This window comes from Electrona antarctica, assembly GCF_951216825.1.
Source record: "Electrona antarctica genome assembly, chromosome: 8".
In the NCBI taxonomy this organism is placed as follows: Eukaryota; Metazoa; Chordata; class Actinopteri; order Myctophiformes; family Myctophidae; genus Electrona; species Electrona antarctica.
In genome coordinates, this window is record NC_136789.1 from 17,526,148 (window position 1) to 17,540,973 (window position 14,826).

General features: G+C 43.2%; 1 protein-coding gene across 1 annotated transcript; it reads right to left on the bottom strand.

Moving 5' to 3' along the window:
- Positions 1–1,105: 1,105 nt before the first annotated feature.
- On the bottom strand, positions 1,106–14,613 carry LOC306928634 (uncharacterized protein; the record flags this gene model as incomplete). Its single annotated transcript, XM_079508895.1, has 8 exons — positions 1,106–1,111; positions 3,160–3,438; positions 3,671–3,964; positions 4,457–4,734; positions 10,945–11,077; positions 11,636–11,839; positions 14,182–14,298; positions 14,512–14,613. The coding sequence occupies 8 exons, from the start codon at positions 14,611–14,613 to the stop codon at positions 1,106–1,108; spliced, it is 1,413 nt and encodes a 470-aa protein (XP_079365021.1).
- Positions 14,614–14,826: the final 213 nt, after the last annotated feature.

The window sequence follows — 14,826 nt, forward strand, 5'->3', positions numbered from 1 at the left end:
TTACTTTCCACCACTGTACTGATATGCAGGGGTTGGGAAGTGAGTTTGGCTTCAGGCCTTTCAGGGACATTAGCTGGTGAGCCTGAACACAATCAATGGCTAATGTAGGACCCGGAATCTTATTTATATACCATAATAAGGCCTACTGTTATAAAAGTGAACGTGTGTGGTATAACAATAGATAGAAAGCCATGTGGAATAACACGTTGTCGTTACAGGTGCAGGCCTCATCCTTGAATGTGGCACTTGGATCAAAAAGTGTCAAAAAGAACATTTTAGAGTCGTACTCCTTTTGGAATTGATTGATTGAAAATGTTAGATAACAGAATGGGTACAGTTCAAGGAAGGTACAAGTCAATACAAAAACTGCTAGGAGGATAAAACCAGAAAAAGTACTAAGACTTGTTTACATCAGGGTCCTCCATTTTCAATTCATTCAAAACAGGAACAGGAATAAGAGCTCTTTCATGGTTCAAGGTCTCTTAGAAGTTAGAACGGAGAGAAACAATCTATCATTATTTTAAGGCATGTAAAACACAGTTTTTAATCCAAAGATCTCACACACACACACACACACACACACACACACACACACACACACACACACACACACACACACACACACACACACATATTCAAAAATATGTACAGTACCTTTCAATTAATCCTCAGTCCTCAGCACATGTCATGTCACTGGACTGCATTGAGCCCTGATGCTTTATACAACAGGAGGGGGCGGGGCCAGCACTGACACCACGGCGCGTAAACAGCGCCTCAAACTGTGACTCTGCCCACCACGGGGGAAGTTGTGATTTGCGCTCGTTCACTGCAATGCAATTTGCGGCATTTTCAAAACAATATTGAGCAGAGTAGCGATTATCAAACGTATTTGCAATGCCATACGTTGAAAGATCTGTTGCCCGTGGACAAGGCACGCTACCTCCGCAAGTTAGATAGCATCGGCATAGATGTTTGTCCGTATGGTATGTGATTAAGGATTGGACCAAGTTGCATTGGCAGCCATAGAAAATTCTTACCCCAGGCTAAAACCAGATGTGACGTTTTTGGGCGTTCCTGTCTAGCGTGGTGTCAGTGTATGGGGTTGTCAAGCCTGTTAAGACAGGAATGTTGACACAAAAAGAGAGAAAAAGTGTCACAGATTTTAAATATTATATTCAGTATTAGAGGCACTTAACTGATGTAATTATTAGTCCATGGGCCCAGACCAGAATTTTCACTAGTGAGGGATATTCAAGGTGGCAAATGCTATCATGTTTTTTTTGAAAAGGTCTATATCCCTAGAAAATATTTCAACATGATAGCAGTTCCTAAGTGGTAGCTTAGTTGCAGTTATCAGCCTTCAAAGACACCAACCATAGATTCACAGAATGAATTTTGAATAAAACACGTCATACAGAGGGAAAAATGAAGAATTATCTGTCTTTCACTCAATTTAATCAATGAACATCATCATAACCATCACTGTCATATCAATATCAATTAATCAGTATTGACCAGGGGTCATCCATGTCCGTACATGGACAAATGTGTCTGTGGCAAAGACTTGTTCTTGTGCGTGGCAAATTTTAGATTTTCTAAAACGCCGTTAAAATGTTCTTATTTTGATCTTAAGACCCAATAACTGCATGTCAAGTCTCCAGGTTTTCTTGAGAATATGAATAACACTGTCACATTATGAGTCCAACTAGTACTATGTTTTATTTGCAAGGGCCCACCATAACTCTTGAGTGTACAAATGGAACACTCAATTCAATTTCAATTCAAAGGGCTTTATTGGCATGAGAAAACATACATTTACATTGCCAAAGCAGAAAGCACAATACAACAATACAGCAATACAATCAAAACAAATATGTACATTTGAACGTCAGAATCTTCAATAGATCAATTTCTATATTGTACATAGATCACTGGATGCAGGTATAGTGCAGGAATATACACAATGATTAGTCTTTAGGGTGGTTGTGTTCCGTTTGATATCCTTCTATCACAGCAACTCACGAATCTTGCTGCTGTGTTTGCACATTGTTGTACTTCGCCCAGCAGATATGGGAGTTACTCTCATTCACTCTGAGTTACAGACCTGTTATGGTCATTCAGGGCTATCTCTTTGTGTTTCTGGCAAAAATATAATTTTGACAAAAATGTCCATGAGGTCCCCCAGGATTTTCTCCCGCTACACCAATGTCTTTGCGGAAAATAGCTGGATGTATAAGCTTACAGTGCCTGGCAACGTGATGCAAGCTTGTAGATCTATTTCATACTTTTTGACTATTTCTTCTGAATGTTCGCCTATTATGACATGCCCATAAGTGTGAAAGGGATAATCAGCAAGCAATGCACTCCCTAGGATGGAAATGCAATGCACTCCCTAGGATGTTATCGAAGGCTTGGAGAACATTATTATGTAATCGCCCCCCCCACACAGAATGCAGTGAAAGCAGGACATAAATAATATTTAAAATATATTTATTTAATAATCAACCACAGACATTTAGAAGCATTACTACAGTACGATGGATTTCACATAATTTACTTAAAATAAAAAAGTTAATATTAACGGTGAACTTTGGAACAAAACCCAGAATTTTCCCTTCCATTAAATGTGTAATTGATAGATATGTGCGTAATATTTGACAATTTGGCCATTTTAAGCTTTCGAAAGGTCTTTAAATTGTCACTTAAGAAATGTGCAGATACTTTGGCTGTATTCACTTATTCTGTATTGGTTCATTTACTGTTGAGTGAGAAAACGATGTTGCACATTAAGATAATCTGGGGATTTTGTAGAGCAACACCCCAGTTAGGGAACCACTGTACTAGGGGCTAGTAGGGGGGCCAGTATCAGTGTGATAGCCACATTCAGGCAAAGATAGGAGGTCTCCCGGACGGTTAGCTCAACCGTCTGGGCACATAGGCTGCCGAGCCAGCCTGACGGCGTGCCGCGGGTTTGCCTCCCGATCCCGACGGCCTTTGCCGCATGTCTTCCCCCCATCTCTCTCTCCAGACTACTTTCATCCTATCAATAAAGGCAGAAAAAGCCCCATAAAAATATCTTTTAAAAAACAAAAGATAGCAGGGCTGAGTGGTGGTTTGGGTAGTGGCAGTTTCCCTGGCAGTGTAGAAACAGGTGCCCACGTTGCCCACTCCGTCCACTACCTGCAGCTCTACATCGGGTGAACAGCAGGAGGCGCTGTAGGACACCAGGGTTATGTTCTGGTTTTGCGTACTGCTCACTGCCATGCTGGTGTTCAGTGCTCCGTTGCCCTGCTTGAGGCCGACGCGTTCCACACCCGTGCCCTGGGGGCCGTCGCTGACGCTGGCAGAGAGTCGCCACGTAGACAAACTGCAGTTGGACTCAGAACATTGGGGGTCCAGGGCGGCCAGCTGACACACTGGCTGAGTGAAATCTGTCACCTATACGGATGAGAAGGAAACATGAAGCCATCGGTCACTTAAGCCACCAAAGCAACAGTGTTAATAGCACATCTACAAGTTTACGTGTCGTTTTGTGATGTGTTGTGAGCTTGTAGATCTGCAGAAAATTTAAGATTTGTATTTATTTATTTCGCCTATAATGACGCCAGGTTGAAAGTGGTTAAAGGGAGATGGTTCATACAACTGTAATGTCACTCTTTGGGAGACTTACCGCGTTAACGATGGAAAAACGCAGCACAGCGTAGTTGGTATCCGTGCTCCCGGGCGCCTCAGCCTCGATGGTTAAGGTGACGTCACATCCAGATGGTGTATTAAGATGGGCCATGAGGGTCACTATACCATTGGCACTGCCTCCATCTGTAAGGAGGATGCTGGTTGGTGAAGTGAAGTCAAACCCACGGTCATTGGTGGCTCGGATGGTGACGTTTCCCCCTGTGCCCTTAATCGCCACAGTGAAAGGCACCGGGAACGGAGTTCCTGGCTCTAAGATGCCATCTGAATCAGCCTAAATGTATTGAAGAATGATACAACAATTACTGGGAGTTGTGATAAGCACTTTTCAAACTGGATATAGACTATAATAACGCTGTGGCCTCCTTGTCCAATCTTCAGATATCCATAGTTAGCTTGTGTTATGTGTGCAGTTTGTGAATGAGGCAAATCACAATTTAATGTTAAGTGGTGAAGCATCAATACAGGCGGTCTGCTTGTGTGCATGTGGTGACGCTGTACATCTTATTTGGCTGAGTGTTAACAGTGTAGCTTATTCTTTACCAATAACCAAATCGATAAGCTGGAAGAAGCATCTCTTTGAATGCATAATAGAGTTTACACTAGTGTTACTGACCATGATACTGACAACAATACTGATAGTATCATGGTCAGTATCATGTCTGTCACTCATTGAGTAAAAATATTTAACTTTTTTAAATGATGACATGAAAAGGTTTGAGAACCACTTGTTTGGTTTAGTTATGGAGTCATGGCAGGTGCTCACCGTGACAGTCAGGCTGGAAGCCTTTAAGTTGGTAGCAGACTGTCTCTGGAAGTCAACAGCTGATGCTCTGGTCTCTCTGCTGCCGCCCAGCCTCCCCTTCACGCGCACCACAAACTCCGTCGATGGGACCCTGTCCACCTGGACTAGGTAGTCTCCATCCTCCAGTAACCTCACGGTGCCGCTAACCTCTGCTGCCCCCGATGTTTCCACCAGAGACACCCCCGTGACCGCTGCTGAGTCACTCCCCGTGACCGTCACCAACAATGAACCATTAACACCTTTAATGGCAAATTAAAGAAATATGGATATCTTATGCTGCATCATCCAGTCAATTTCTGAGGGAAAGAAAAAGAGTCTTAAAAAGCTTCCTTTAGCTACACCCTGGCCCAACTGGACCAGAGGGATTTGAACTGCCTGACAACAAGCTATTTTTGTTGAGGAGATGTGGTGTAGAGCAGGGGTTCTCAAAGTGGGTGCCGCGGAACACTATAGGATGCCTTGACACAAGTCCAGGGGTGCCTCAGAACACTATAGGATGCCTTGACACAAGTCCAGGGGTGCCTCAGAACACTATAGGATGCCTTGACACAAGTCCAGGGGTGCCTCAGAACACTATAGGATGCCTTGACACAAGTCCAGGGGTGCCTCAGAATACTTAGATAATATTTGGAATGTATCAATGTCACTTCATTTTAAACACTCTATACTTAGAACGCACCAAATACAGTTTTAACTCTGGTTCGTTTTCCTTTTTAAGCCTATATCGTACACTAAGTCTCTAAACCAAAATCCCACCTGTGTGAAGTGAGGGGCGCTCTTATCATCGTAGTTACGTCACCAATAAGGGACCACCCCTTATTGGCCAAGGGTTTGCACCGATATACCGACAGCCGATTTGCTCAGGCACATATGATGTAAATTCTCCAATTTACGTCAATGGCATTTCATGTTTAGTTTATAGGAGGGCCCCTCCCAGTTAGACTCTGGGGGGGGGCAGACTCTCGCACATTATGATCTTGATGAACTCGTAACCTTATGTATCTGCATATATTCTCGGGATACTCGCGGATCCAGATGGAGAGAATATGATTCAGGACGAGGAAGAAGAACTCAGTGACTCAGTGATGATGACATTAACCCATTCAGGACGGGAACCCCTTTTGGTGTTTGAAGCATATACTTTATATTGAAAAATAGCAGATCTACAAGCTCGTGGCACGCGCTTGTAGCGAGTGCCGCGCTACGAGCTTGTAGATCTTCTATTTTTGAAACATCGTGAAAACGTGGCGCAAATCTTTGAACATACAATTATATTATTTCAGAGCGAATGTTTTTTAACTCAAATCTTTGCTTCTGGGGCTGACGGTCCCTGGAACAACATATTTTCAGATGGGGGTCGGCGGCCAATTACATATCGTTTTTGGGGTCCTTGACATGAAAAACTTTGAGAACCACTCACATAGAAACATAGGTTTTTCTGAAAACGGTCATGATTTATAGAAGACATTTGTAGAATCAGTTCTCAGGTCTAAATGCACGGCGGCTGCCTGTGTGGAGGTGGAGGAAAATAGCCTATACCGCCGTGACCATTATATCAGCGAACAGACTGGCCAATAAGAATAAGGAATTGTTTCGGGGGAACAGATTATCGATGGCAATCACAACAGACGCATGGTTCTTCTGTGATAAGGCGTCTAATGGTGAGGGTCTGTTTTATTTTATTACCATATGCGCAAGTTTGAGTGGGAAGACTGGCCAGTGCCACAGCTGAACTCCCTATAGCTATAAGTGTGTGTCATGATGGCCAGGAAGGCCCACATTACCGTGGCATTATTATGCTTTTCAAACAGCGTTGTTCTTTGTACTGTATGTGCAGGCCTTTGCTCTAGCAGGGTGGATTTTAAGTCTGATTCTATTCTTGTTTTGTATATTGCTGCCATGTGCGTGTATTATCTGCCCCCCTCTCTCTCTCTCTCTCTCTCTCTCTCTCTCTCTCTCTCTCTCTCTCTCTCTCTCTCTCTCTCTCTCTCTCTCTCTCTCTCTCTGCCCAGGGCCAAGTGCTGATATGGGTAGTCTCTCGTAGTCTCTGTTTTTTCCTTAATTTGCTGATGGGTTGATTGGGCCGGGTTCTCAGATGTTATGAGTACATAACAACATATAGGCTATAGTGACAGTCCCAGCAGCACAATTAAAATAAAGATCTTGTTTAAAGATGCGGTTGGCCGTAGTCCCTCTAACTGTAATATAGTGTGCATGATGTTTTCCTGGTTACATGGTTTACTGATAATCCATAATGCTCAACATTGTGTTGGATAGGCATGGACTAATATTGCAGACAGTAGCCCTGCCGCACGCGCGCGCACACACACACACACACACACACACACACACACACACACACACGAACCACAGCATTTTGGCTTCTCTTCGCTACCACTGGCACTGAATAATGGTATTACGGGAAAACACACAAAAACAGCCTTTTCAAATGCAAGGCGATCCGTGAGAATAAAACCATATACAAGGATATGTTATCTGATCTCTATGAATACGATAATAATAGAGAAGAGACATCTTTGATAACTTTGCAGGATTCATAACATGTTGACCTAATAAAGGTTTTAAAAGCTGATATTGTTGATTATCATCAAACTTTCATGGGACGTGTTATTTGTGTTTTAACCAACATTGACTTGACTATTATTTATTTCGGTCCAAAAGTCCTCCTCAGCCACCTATTTCCCATCTTATTTTTTTTTGTCTGGCATTCCAATTCGCTCTCATGATGATGGTTTGACCTCTGATGTCCATCAGGGGTTCGCACTCTTTTTTGAGAGCAGCACAAACATATCATGCGTAGGGCAAGCAAATGGTCAGCAGCGTCCCTGAGTATGTGTGTCAGGGTGGCCTCCAGCAAGACCTCAGAAAGGAGGACACTTTTGTGCGGGGCTCGCTGTGTGTTTAACCAACACAGCCCCACCCCCCGCCACACGCAAGCACACACACACACACACACACACACACACACACACACACACACACACACACACACACACACACACACACACACACACACACACACAAAGTGTCCACTGAGAACATATAACATTATTTGCTAACTAAATTAACCTTTAGTACATTATAGGGAACCACAAAGGTCAATCAATGTATTTCCTTTTCATTTCATGTTTAGATAGGTTTCATGTTTGAATGCCGGCATGTCACCCAGCTCCATACAGCAGTACTGTCTTCACTGTGAGGGTCCATGTCTCGGCCCCATACAGCAGTACTGACTCCACTGTGAGGGTCCATGCCTCAGCCCCATACAGCAGTACTGACTCCACTGTGAGGGTCCATGCCTCAGCCCCATACATCAGTACTGACTCCACTGTGAGGGTCCACACAGCAGTACTGACTCCACTGTGAGGGCTGTGAGGGTCCATGTCTCGGCCCCATACAGCAGTACTGACTCCACTGTGAGGGTCCATGCCTCAGCCCCATACAGCAGTACTGACTCCACTGTGAGGGTCCATGCCTCAGCCCCATACATCAGTACTGACTCCACTGTGAGGGTCCACACAGCAGTACTGACTCCACTGTGAGGGCTGTGAGGGTCCATGTCTCAGCCCCATATAGCAGTACTGACTCCACTGTGATGGTCCATGTCTCAGCCCCATACAGCAGTACTGACTCCACTGTGAGGGTCCATGTCTCAGCCCCATACAGCAGTACTGACTCCACTGTGAGGGTCCATGTCTCAGCCCCATACAGCAGTACTGACTCCACTGTGAGGGCTGTGAGGGTCCATGTCTCAGCCCCATATAGCAGTACTGACTCCACTGTGATGGTCCATGTCTCAGCCCCATACAGCAGTACTGACTCCACTGTGAGGGTCCATGTCTCAGCCCCATACAGCAGTACCGACTCCACTGTGAGGGTCCATGTCTCAGCCCCATACAGCAGTACTGACTCCACTGTGAGGGTCCATGTCTCAGCCCCATACAGTAGTACTGACTCCAAACACAGTAGCTCTTAAGGTCTTCTCGCATGTCTGATTTCCACACTCTCCTCATCCCATGCAAGGCTTTCCAGGCAAGTGCATTACATTGTGCATTACCATTCACACACACATTCATCCAACCTGCACATCAGGAGCAATTATTAGGGGTTCAGCGTCTTGCTCAAGGGCACTTCGCCACTAACTCAGGGGGAGCCCATGATCGAACAGGGAACGCTCCCGTTCCCAAGTGGGTGCTGTCTCTCCTAAGATATCTTATATCAGTGGTTCTCAAACTATTTCATGTTAACTTCAACTTCAAATCATGTATTTCCCACCGACCCTCAGAAGTAAAGATTTGGGGGCACGGTGGCACAGTTGGTAGTTCTGTCGCCTCACAGCTAGAAGGTCCTGGGTTATATTCCCGCTCGGGACGCTGTGGGTGCTGGCGGCGTGTTTCCTCCTCCGCGTAAGAGTGCCCATACCCGAGGCGGGGTTGGCGAAAGGGCCTTTCTGTGTGGAGTTTGCATGTGTCCCCTAGGGTACGTACCCTCACAAAAAACATGCAGTAATCCTGGTCTCTAAACTGCCTCCCCCTTGCCAGCCGGGGTGCCTGATGGAGGGGAAAGGAACTGGTTCGAATAACATGTTCCTTCCACGCGCTACGTCCAACCAGGGAAACTCCCCCCTGTCAGGTGTAAAGGAGCAATTTGGACACTCAGGCATGAAGGAAGCATGAGTTCAAGTCTGTTGCTCTCCCCATGTCCCCCATATATGGGAACTAGGTTGGCGGAGGGTGTGTAGAGCCCAGGATCACATTAAATAACTGACACGGGTGAAAAATGGGTTACAAAATTGTGGGATAAAAATTATATATATAAAAAAAAAGAAGTAAAGATTTGAGTTAAAATACTGTTCACTTTATAAAATAAAGAGCTGGAGAGAACAGCCCAAGACAGAGATGCCTGGAGATCTCCATCTCCAGCTCCGAACTGAAAAGATTGCATGGAATTTAAAAGGATTGTAATCGTGTCAAAAACTATGGCGCTCGTACCAGGTGTGTAACACAACACAACGCCAGGTCAGTGTGTGTGTGTGTGTGTGTGTGTGTGTGTGTGTGTGTGTGTGTGTGTGTGTGCGTGCATGCGTGCGTGCGTGCACTCTCGCGCGCGCGCGTCTGTGTGTGTGTGCATGTGTGTGTGTGTGTTCTGTCCACCTTCTACCTTCTCTCTCTCTCTCTCTCTCTCTCTCAGACACACACACAGACCCTCTTCTAGCTCCAGTCATGATGTCAGTGGCCACGAGGAAGCTTGGGACGTGGTTATTATTATTATTATTATTATTATTATTATTATTATTATAGTAGTAGTAGTAGTATTAGTATTACCTGAACTGTAGGTACCAGTATGCTTCTAAACCATAGATTTGTTCTAAACTACATTTCCTGGATGCAGGTTGATGACATCACGGGGCAGGAGGGTTGAGGCCGCACCCCCATGCAAGATCTGTGCCAAAAGTAATTTGAAACTTTTTGGCACCTGAAAGTGAGCAAAGTGAGAAGCGAAAAAAAAACACACCTGAAACCAAAAAAATATGATTTGAATCTGTAAAAAATAAGATCTGAATGAAAAAAAAAGATCTGAATGAAAAAAATTAAATCTGAAACTTAAAAAAATATATATACTCAAAAATCTAAATGTATATTAAAGTTAAAAATTAAACTGAAAAAAACTTTTGAATACAAAAAAGAACTTTTGAATAAATCTTGGTATTTTTCAAGTTCAAGAAAAAAATAAGAGACTTTCAGGTTACATTTTTACTTTTCAACTTCAATTTTATTTTTTTCGATGGAACTGTTTCTGTTAAACGATCAAACGTTTTGGCACAATATTAGCTCCATACCAGCGGTCCTGTGCTATCAGCACTGCTCTGAGACACTCCTGTGAACACAACACACGCATTGGAAACCAACAGAGCACAGTGACAGGCTGACAGCAAGTGACCTTTTTCACCGCAGCCATATTGACGTAAAGTAGTTGTGTTATGTAACTTCCTTCACAGGTGTTATTGTTGTTCCTCAAACTGAAGGGTTAGCTGCCCCTGCAGTGCATTCTGTCCAGGGTACACCCGGCAGCTAACATTTTGGATGTGTAGTATACACATGAATTAATCTTAAGGTCTATGTTGTTGATCCTCCTGTCAGTGACGTCTGGTGGCCTAAATGATCAATGGAATGACATGCGTAAATGTGCGCAGCGTGAAGAGTGAAGAGACGTGCACATGCACCCATAATTGCTGCTTTTCACTACAGTCAATGGGTATGGGGCTACTTCAGTTCAGATACAATAATTGAATTCTCTTTGTCGCCCAAATACCGGCAGAAGTGGATGTCTCAGTGGTGCATGAGTTGACACAGTTTTGCGTGCGTGTGAAGAGGGTCATTTGCGTGCATCCCACGCTCATTGCGTGAGAGTTGGCAGCTCCGTTTTACCTTCTGGGTTTACAAGACTGAAACTCAAGGAGCGTCCTGTGATGTAGATGATTAGGTTTGTCACTGATTCGTCTACTGAGAAGGTGAAATTAGCGGGCCTTCTTGGGGTTCTGGCAGCTTGCAGAATGGTCACCTACAGAAACAAAAATTATTAATCTGTTCCTAGTACTAAAGCCACATTGGTGGCAGTGAGAGGTAACTGTTTTGAAACTTGCAACACTGGCCGTACCAGATGACTGAAGCTCATTGTGGTAAAGTTAATTCGGGGTGATGTGCTGATAGTTTTTAATCCCATACGGGATTTTGAAAAGCTATATTTCTGCTTGATTGATAGAATACTTTAACAGGTTGCAGAAAAAGCCCAGTTAAAGTACAGTTCAATACAAGGTCTGTTAAGTGGATTTGAAACCCCCAAAAGCCTGACATACAGCTTGTTTCCATTGGGGCCATTCATATTCAATTCATCAGAACATAATGACATTGAATGACAAATACAAATATACAGTACTAAAAATGCTTAAATAGCTCAAATAGTGTAGCTTTAATTTACAGCAACCATATTCATTAAGAACAATAAGTGTTGATTTATCAGTGGTAATTATGCTGATGACTTTAGAATAGTTTGTTAAACACTGTTGGCGATATATTTTATTTTATGTTGAATTCATAATGATGTTGAAGATTACAGTACCAGAGAGGAAGCAGAGGACTCTGTAATGATTCTGGTGGCCTCTAGCAGCTCGCTCTTGGTGACTTCAATAGCGTGTCCCCCAGACGCCTGAGCCAGGTCTCTGTAGACCTGGGCGTCTGTCCGGCTCATGTGGGCCATCTGTACGCCGCTGTCAGACCGTCTCCGACGACGGCGCCCAAACACGCCGGTTAGCATGAAGTTCACCTGCATGCAATTATTCATGTAGATTAAATCAATTTAATGTGGTAGCTCTCTTAATTAAAAGGGACACTTCACCCTTTTTGCAAAACAATATGTTAATGACATTTAGAAGATTTAGAACACTTTCCTCCTGTTTTTTTGTGATATGTGGTTTTAGATATTTTAGCAGTGTCCATGATGTCATGGACGCTGGGCTCACTTACTGACTACATGCAGATGATCCTAAGAGTTTTGAGAAATAAATGCTATATATGTATACACACTGGCAGTACCGAAACTCTGCAATGACACAGATGCTTTCCAGGTTTTATATAGTAGAAAACATGTATTTAGATTTGGATTTTGACAGAACCAGAAGTTGGATTTAAATACTGGCCAGGCAGAGGATCAACTTCCTCAAGTCAACTATTTGATGGAGAAGTTTAAAATAATTTTAACAAGCTAGAGCTTGGTTTGCCTGGTGGAGAGGAAGGAACTGTTTGGATTGGAATAACGATAACCACGGTGCAGCAGTGCAAGCGAAATGTTTGTCAGCATCGGCGTACCCACCTGCTCAGCTGTGCTGAGGAACCTCATGTACAAATGTATGTGTAGGTTGTCGGATTCTGTCAACAGCATTATAGAGCACCGAAGTCCTGACGTCACTGCCCTCTACTACCAGTAGAGGGCAGTGAGCGCCAAGGTTCATGTATGTTTTTATAAGCATTGTACTCTCCATAGGGGGATTTTAGATCGCCTCATATAAGAACTGTGTTTGAAAAATAAACCGATCACCCCGGTCTTTTCACTCATATGGATATGAAGCATCGACTGAAGGTGGAAATGTACAAATATACCCAAAGAGTAACAAAATAAGTGTTAGAAACGAGCCAAACAACCCAGAGACTACATTTCCGGGTAGGCAGCTTCTGCCCGCAGCCCGTCGCACAACAGAAACTGAACGTTAATTACGTTTATTTTTATTTTATTGATATATAATGTATCGTGGTTAGTACGAGTCGAGTCACCACCAGCTGAGCTTACGTCAACGAGGAATCTCAGGAACGCAATATGTTGACAGCTGGGCGTGACGTATATGCTCAGCGACATTGCATTCATATGTAATTTCAAGGCTTTTGCGGTCACATTAATTCCATTTTCTCTAGAAACTGGCTGTATCAAATATGAATGGACAGCATTAACGACGCACAGCCACTCCCCTGACAGAAACGCCGAGGTGGTCGGTTTATTTTTCAAACACAGTTCTTATATGAAGCGACCTAAAATCGCCGTTTGGGGATCTCAATGCAAATAAACAAATACATGAACCTGGAGATTGACACCCTCTACTGAAAGTGACGTCAGACTTCGGAGCTCTATTGTTATTCTGACTAACCGTTTATTGAGTTCAGTCAGGTTTGTTTCTAAACTGTGGAACCATTGGTGTGTAAGCCTGTATAGTATGCAACTATGCATTTGTGATTTTATGTAGACAATGTCTGCCTTTTGTTTGTCTCTGTTTTTTTATGACACTATGGACCTTGTGTCTTTAATAAAGTTTGATTGATTGATTAGTCCTACCGCAGAAACTCCCCGCTGTCAGGTGATAAGAAGCGGCCTGCTCACTCCTCATGAATTGAAGGATGTATGAGCTCAGTTCGGGGCTCTCCCAGGTTGGCAGAGAGTAGCGCCCAGGATTACAGTCACCGGGGGACGTACATATACCTTCTAACTGTAGCTAATTTATTCTGATATTTACAAATAAGACAATACTTAATGAACCATATTGGAGCTTTGGCTTCTGTTGGGGACGTTAAGAAAAAAAAAGGCACAAATCGAGAAAAAAACACTAACCAAAAATCACACCTGTGTGAAGTGAGGGGCGCTCTTATCGTACATCATCCAATTAATATACTTCCTCATGAATTCATTTGTCAACTTATGTTATCTTTTAACCATGATATAGTCTTTATATTCAACGTTTAAAACGGTTGCACTGTGTTTAGAAAAGTCGATTTGCCCATCCACATATGACGTAAATTCTCCTTTCATGTCAATGGCAAATGTCAATGTGACACATTTGTATAGGAGGGTCTAGTGCCCCTCAAAAAAATATGACAATACTATATTGTCTCTGGGTGGAAACATATGTCCAACAGTTTCTTTTCAGGGTTCAAATAAAAAAAACAGCAAAAGTAGCAGATCAACAAGCTAAAAACACGCCGGAGCTTGTATATCGGATACTTTTGTGTGACGCTGTAGTATGATCAGCAGGGCATTCATTTACGAAAATAAATAAATAAAACACAAAGTTAAAATATGAAGATAGGAGCAACGATATACTGTTATCTATGGCAGCCACACACCACTGTCTTGGTGCGCTCGATCAATGCGGTCACCGTGCTCTTCAGGTGGCTGTCCTTAGCCGAGGCATCAGTGAAGAGGAAGATCTCAGAGTTTGGAGGGGCCCCGGTTAAAGCCAGCTATACACAGATGAACACAACAGAGAAAAGGAAGTAGTGTTGAATCACAATCTACAAAGTAACTATGTAACTAAAGTTTTCAACTAGTTGTAGTGGAGTAAAAGCACAATGTTTGTAGGCCTACATGAGTACATGTACTTAGTTACTTTCCACCCCTGGTTCGTATGAATAAAAGCTGCAGAACAAACAGGGAAGCAGTCCACACCACTCTACCTGAAGCCCTGAAAGACTCATCTCAGGTAAATCATTGTTCCCTCCTTGTAGTATCAGCTCATTAATGTGAGCTTTGAAGATGTTTAGATCTATTGTCCTCATCAGTGGACCAAAGTCTAACATTCAGAGTGGGGGACAAAAAGTAGAATTTGTATTCACGTCTTTTAAACTTTTGAGGCATGGATTATGAGGTATATCATGAGGTCAATAAGAATACTGTTGATGGATTAGAATGTAATACAGTATATAGCACAGAACACTCCCTGGAATTAAAAGTAAACTGTCAGATTAATTTCTCTTCAGATAGACCATCTC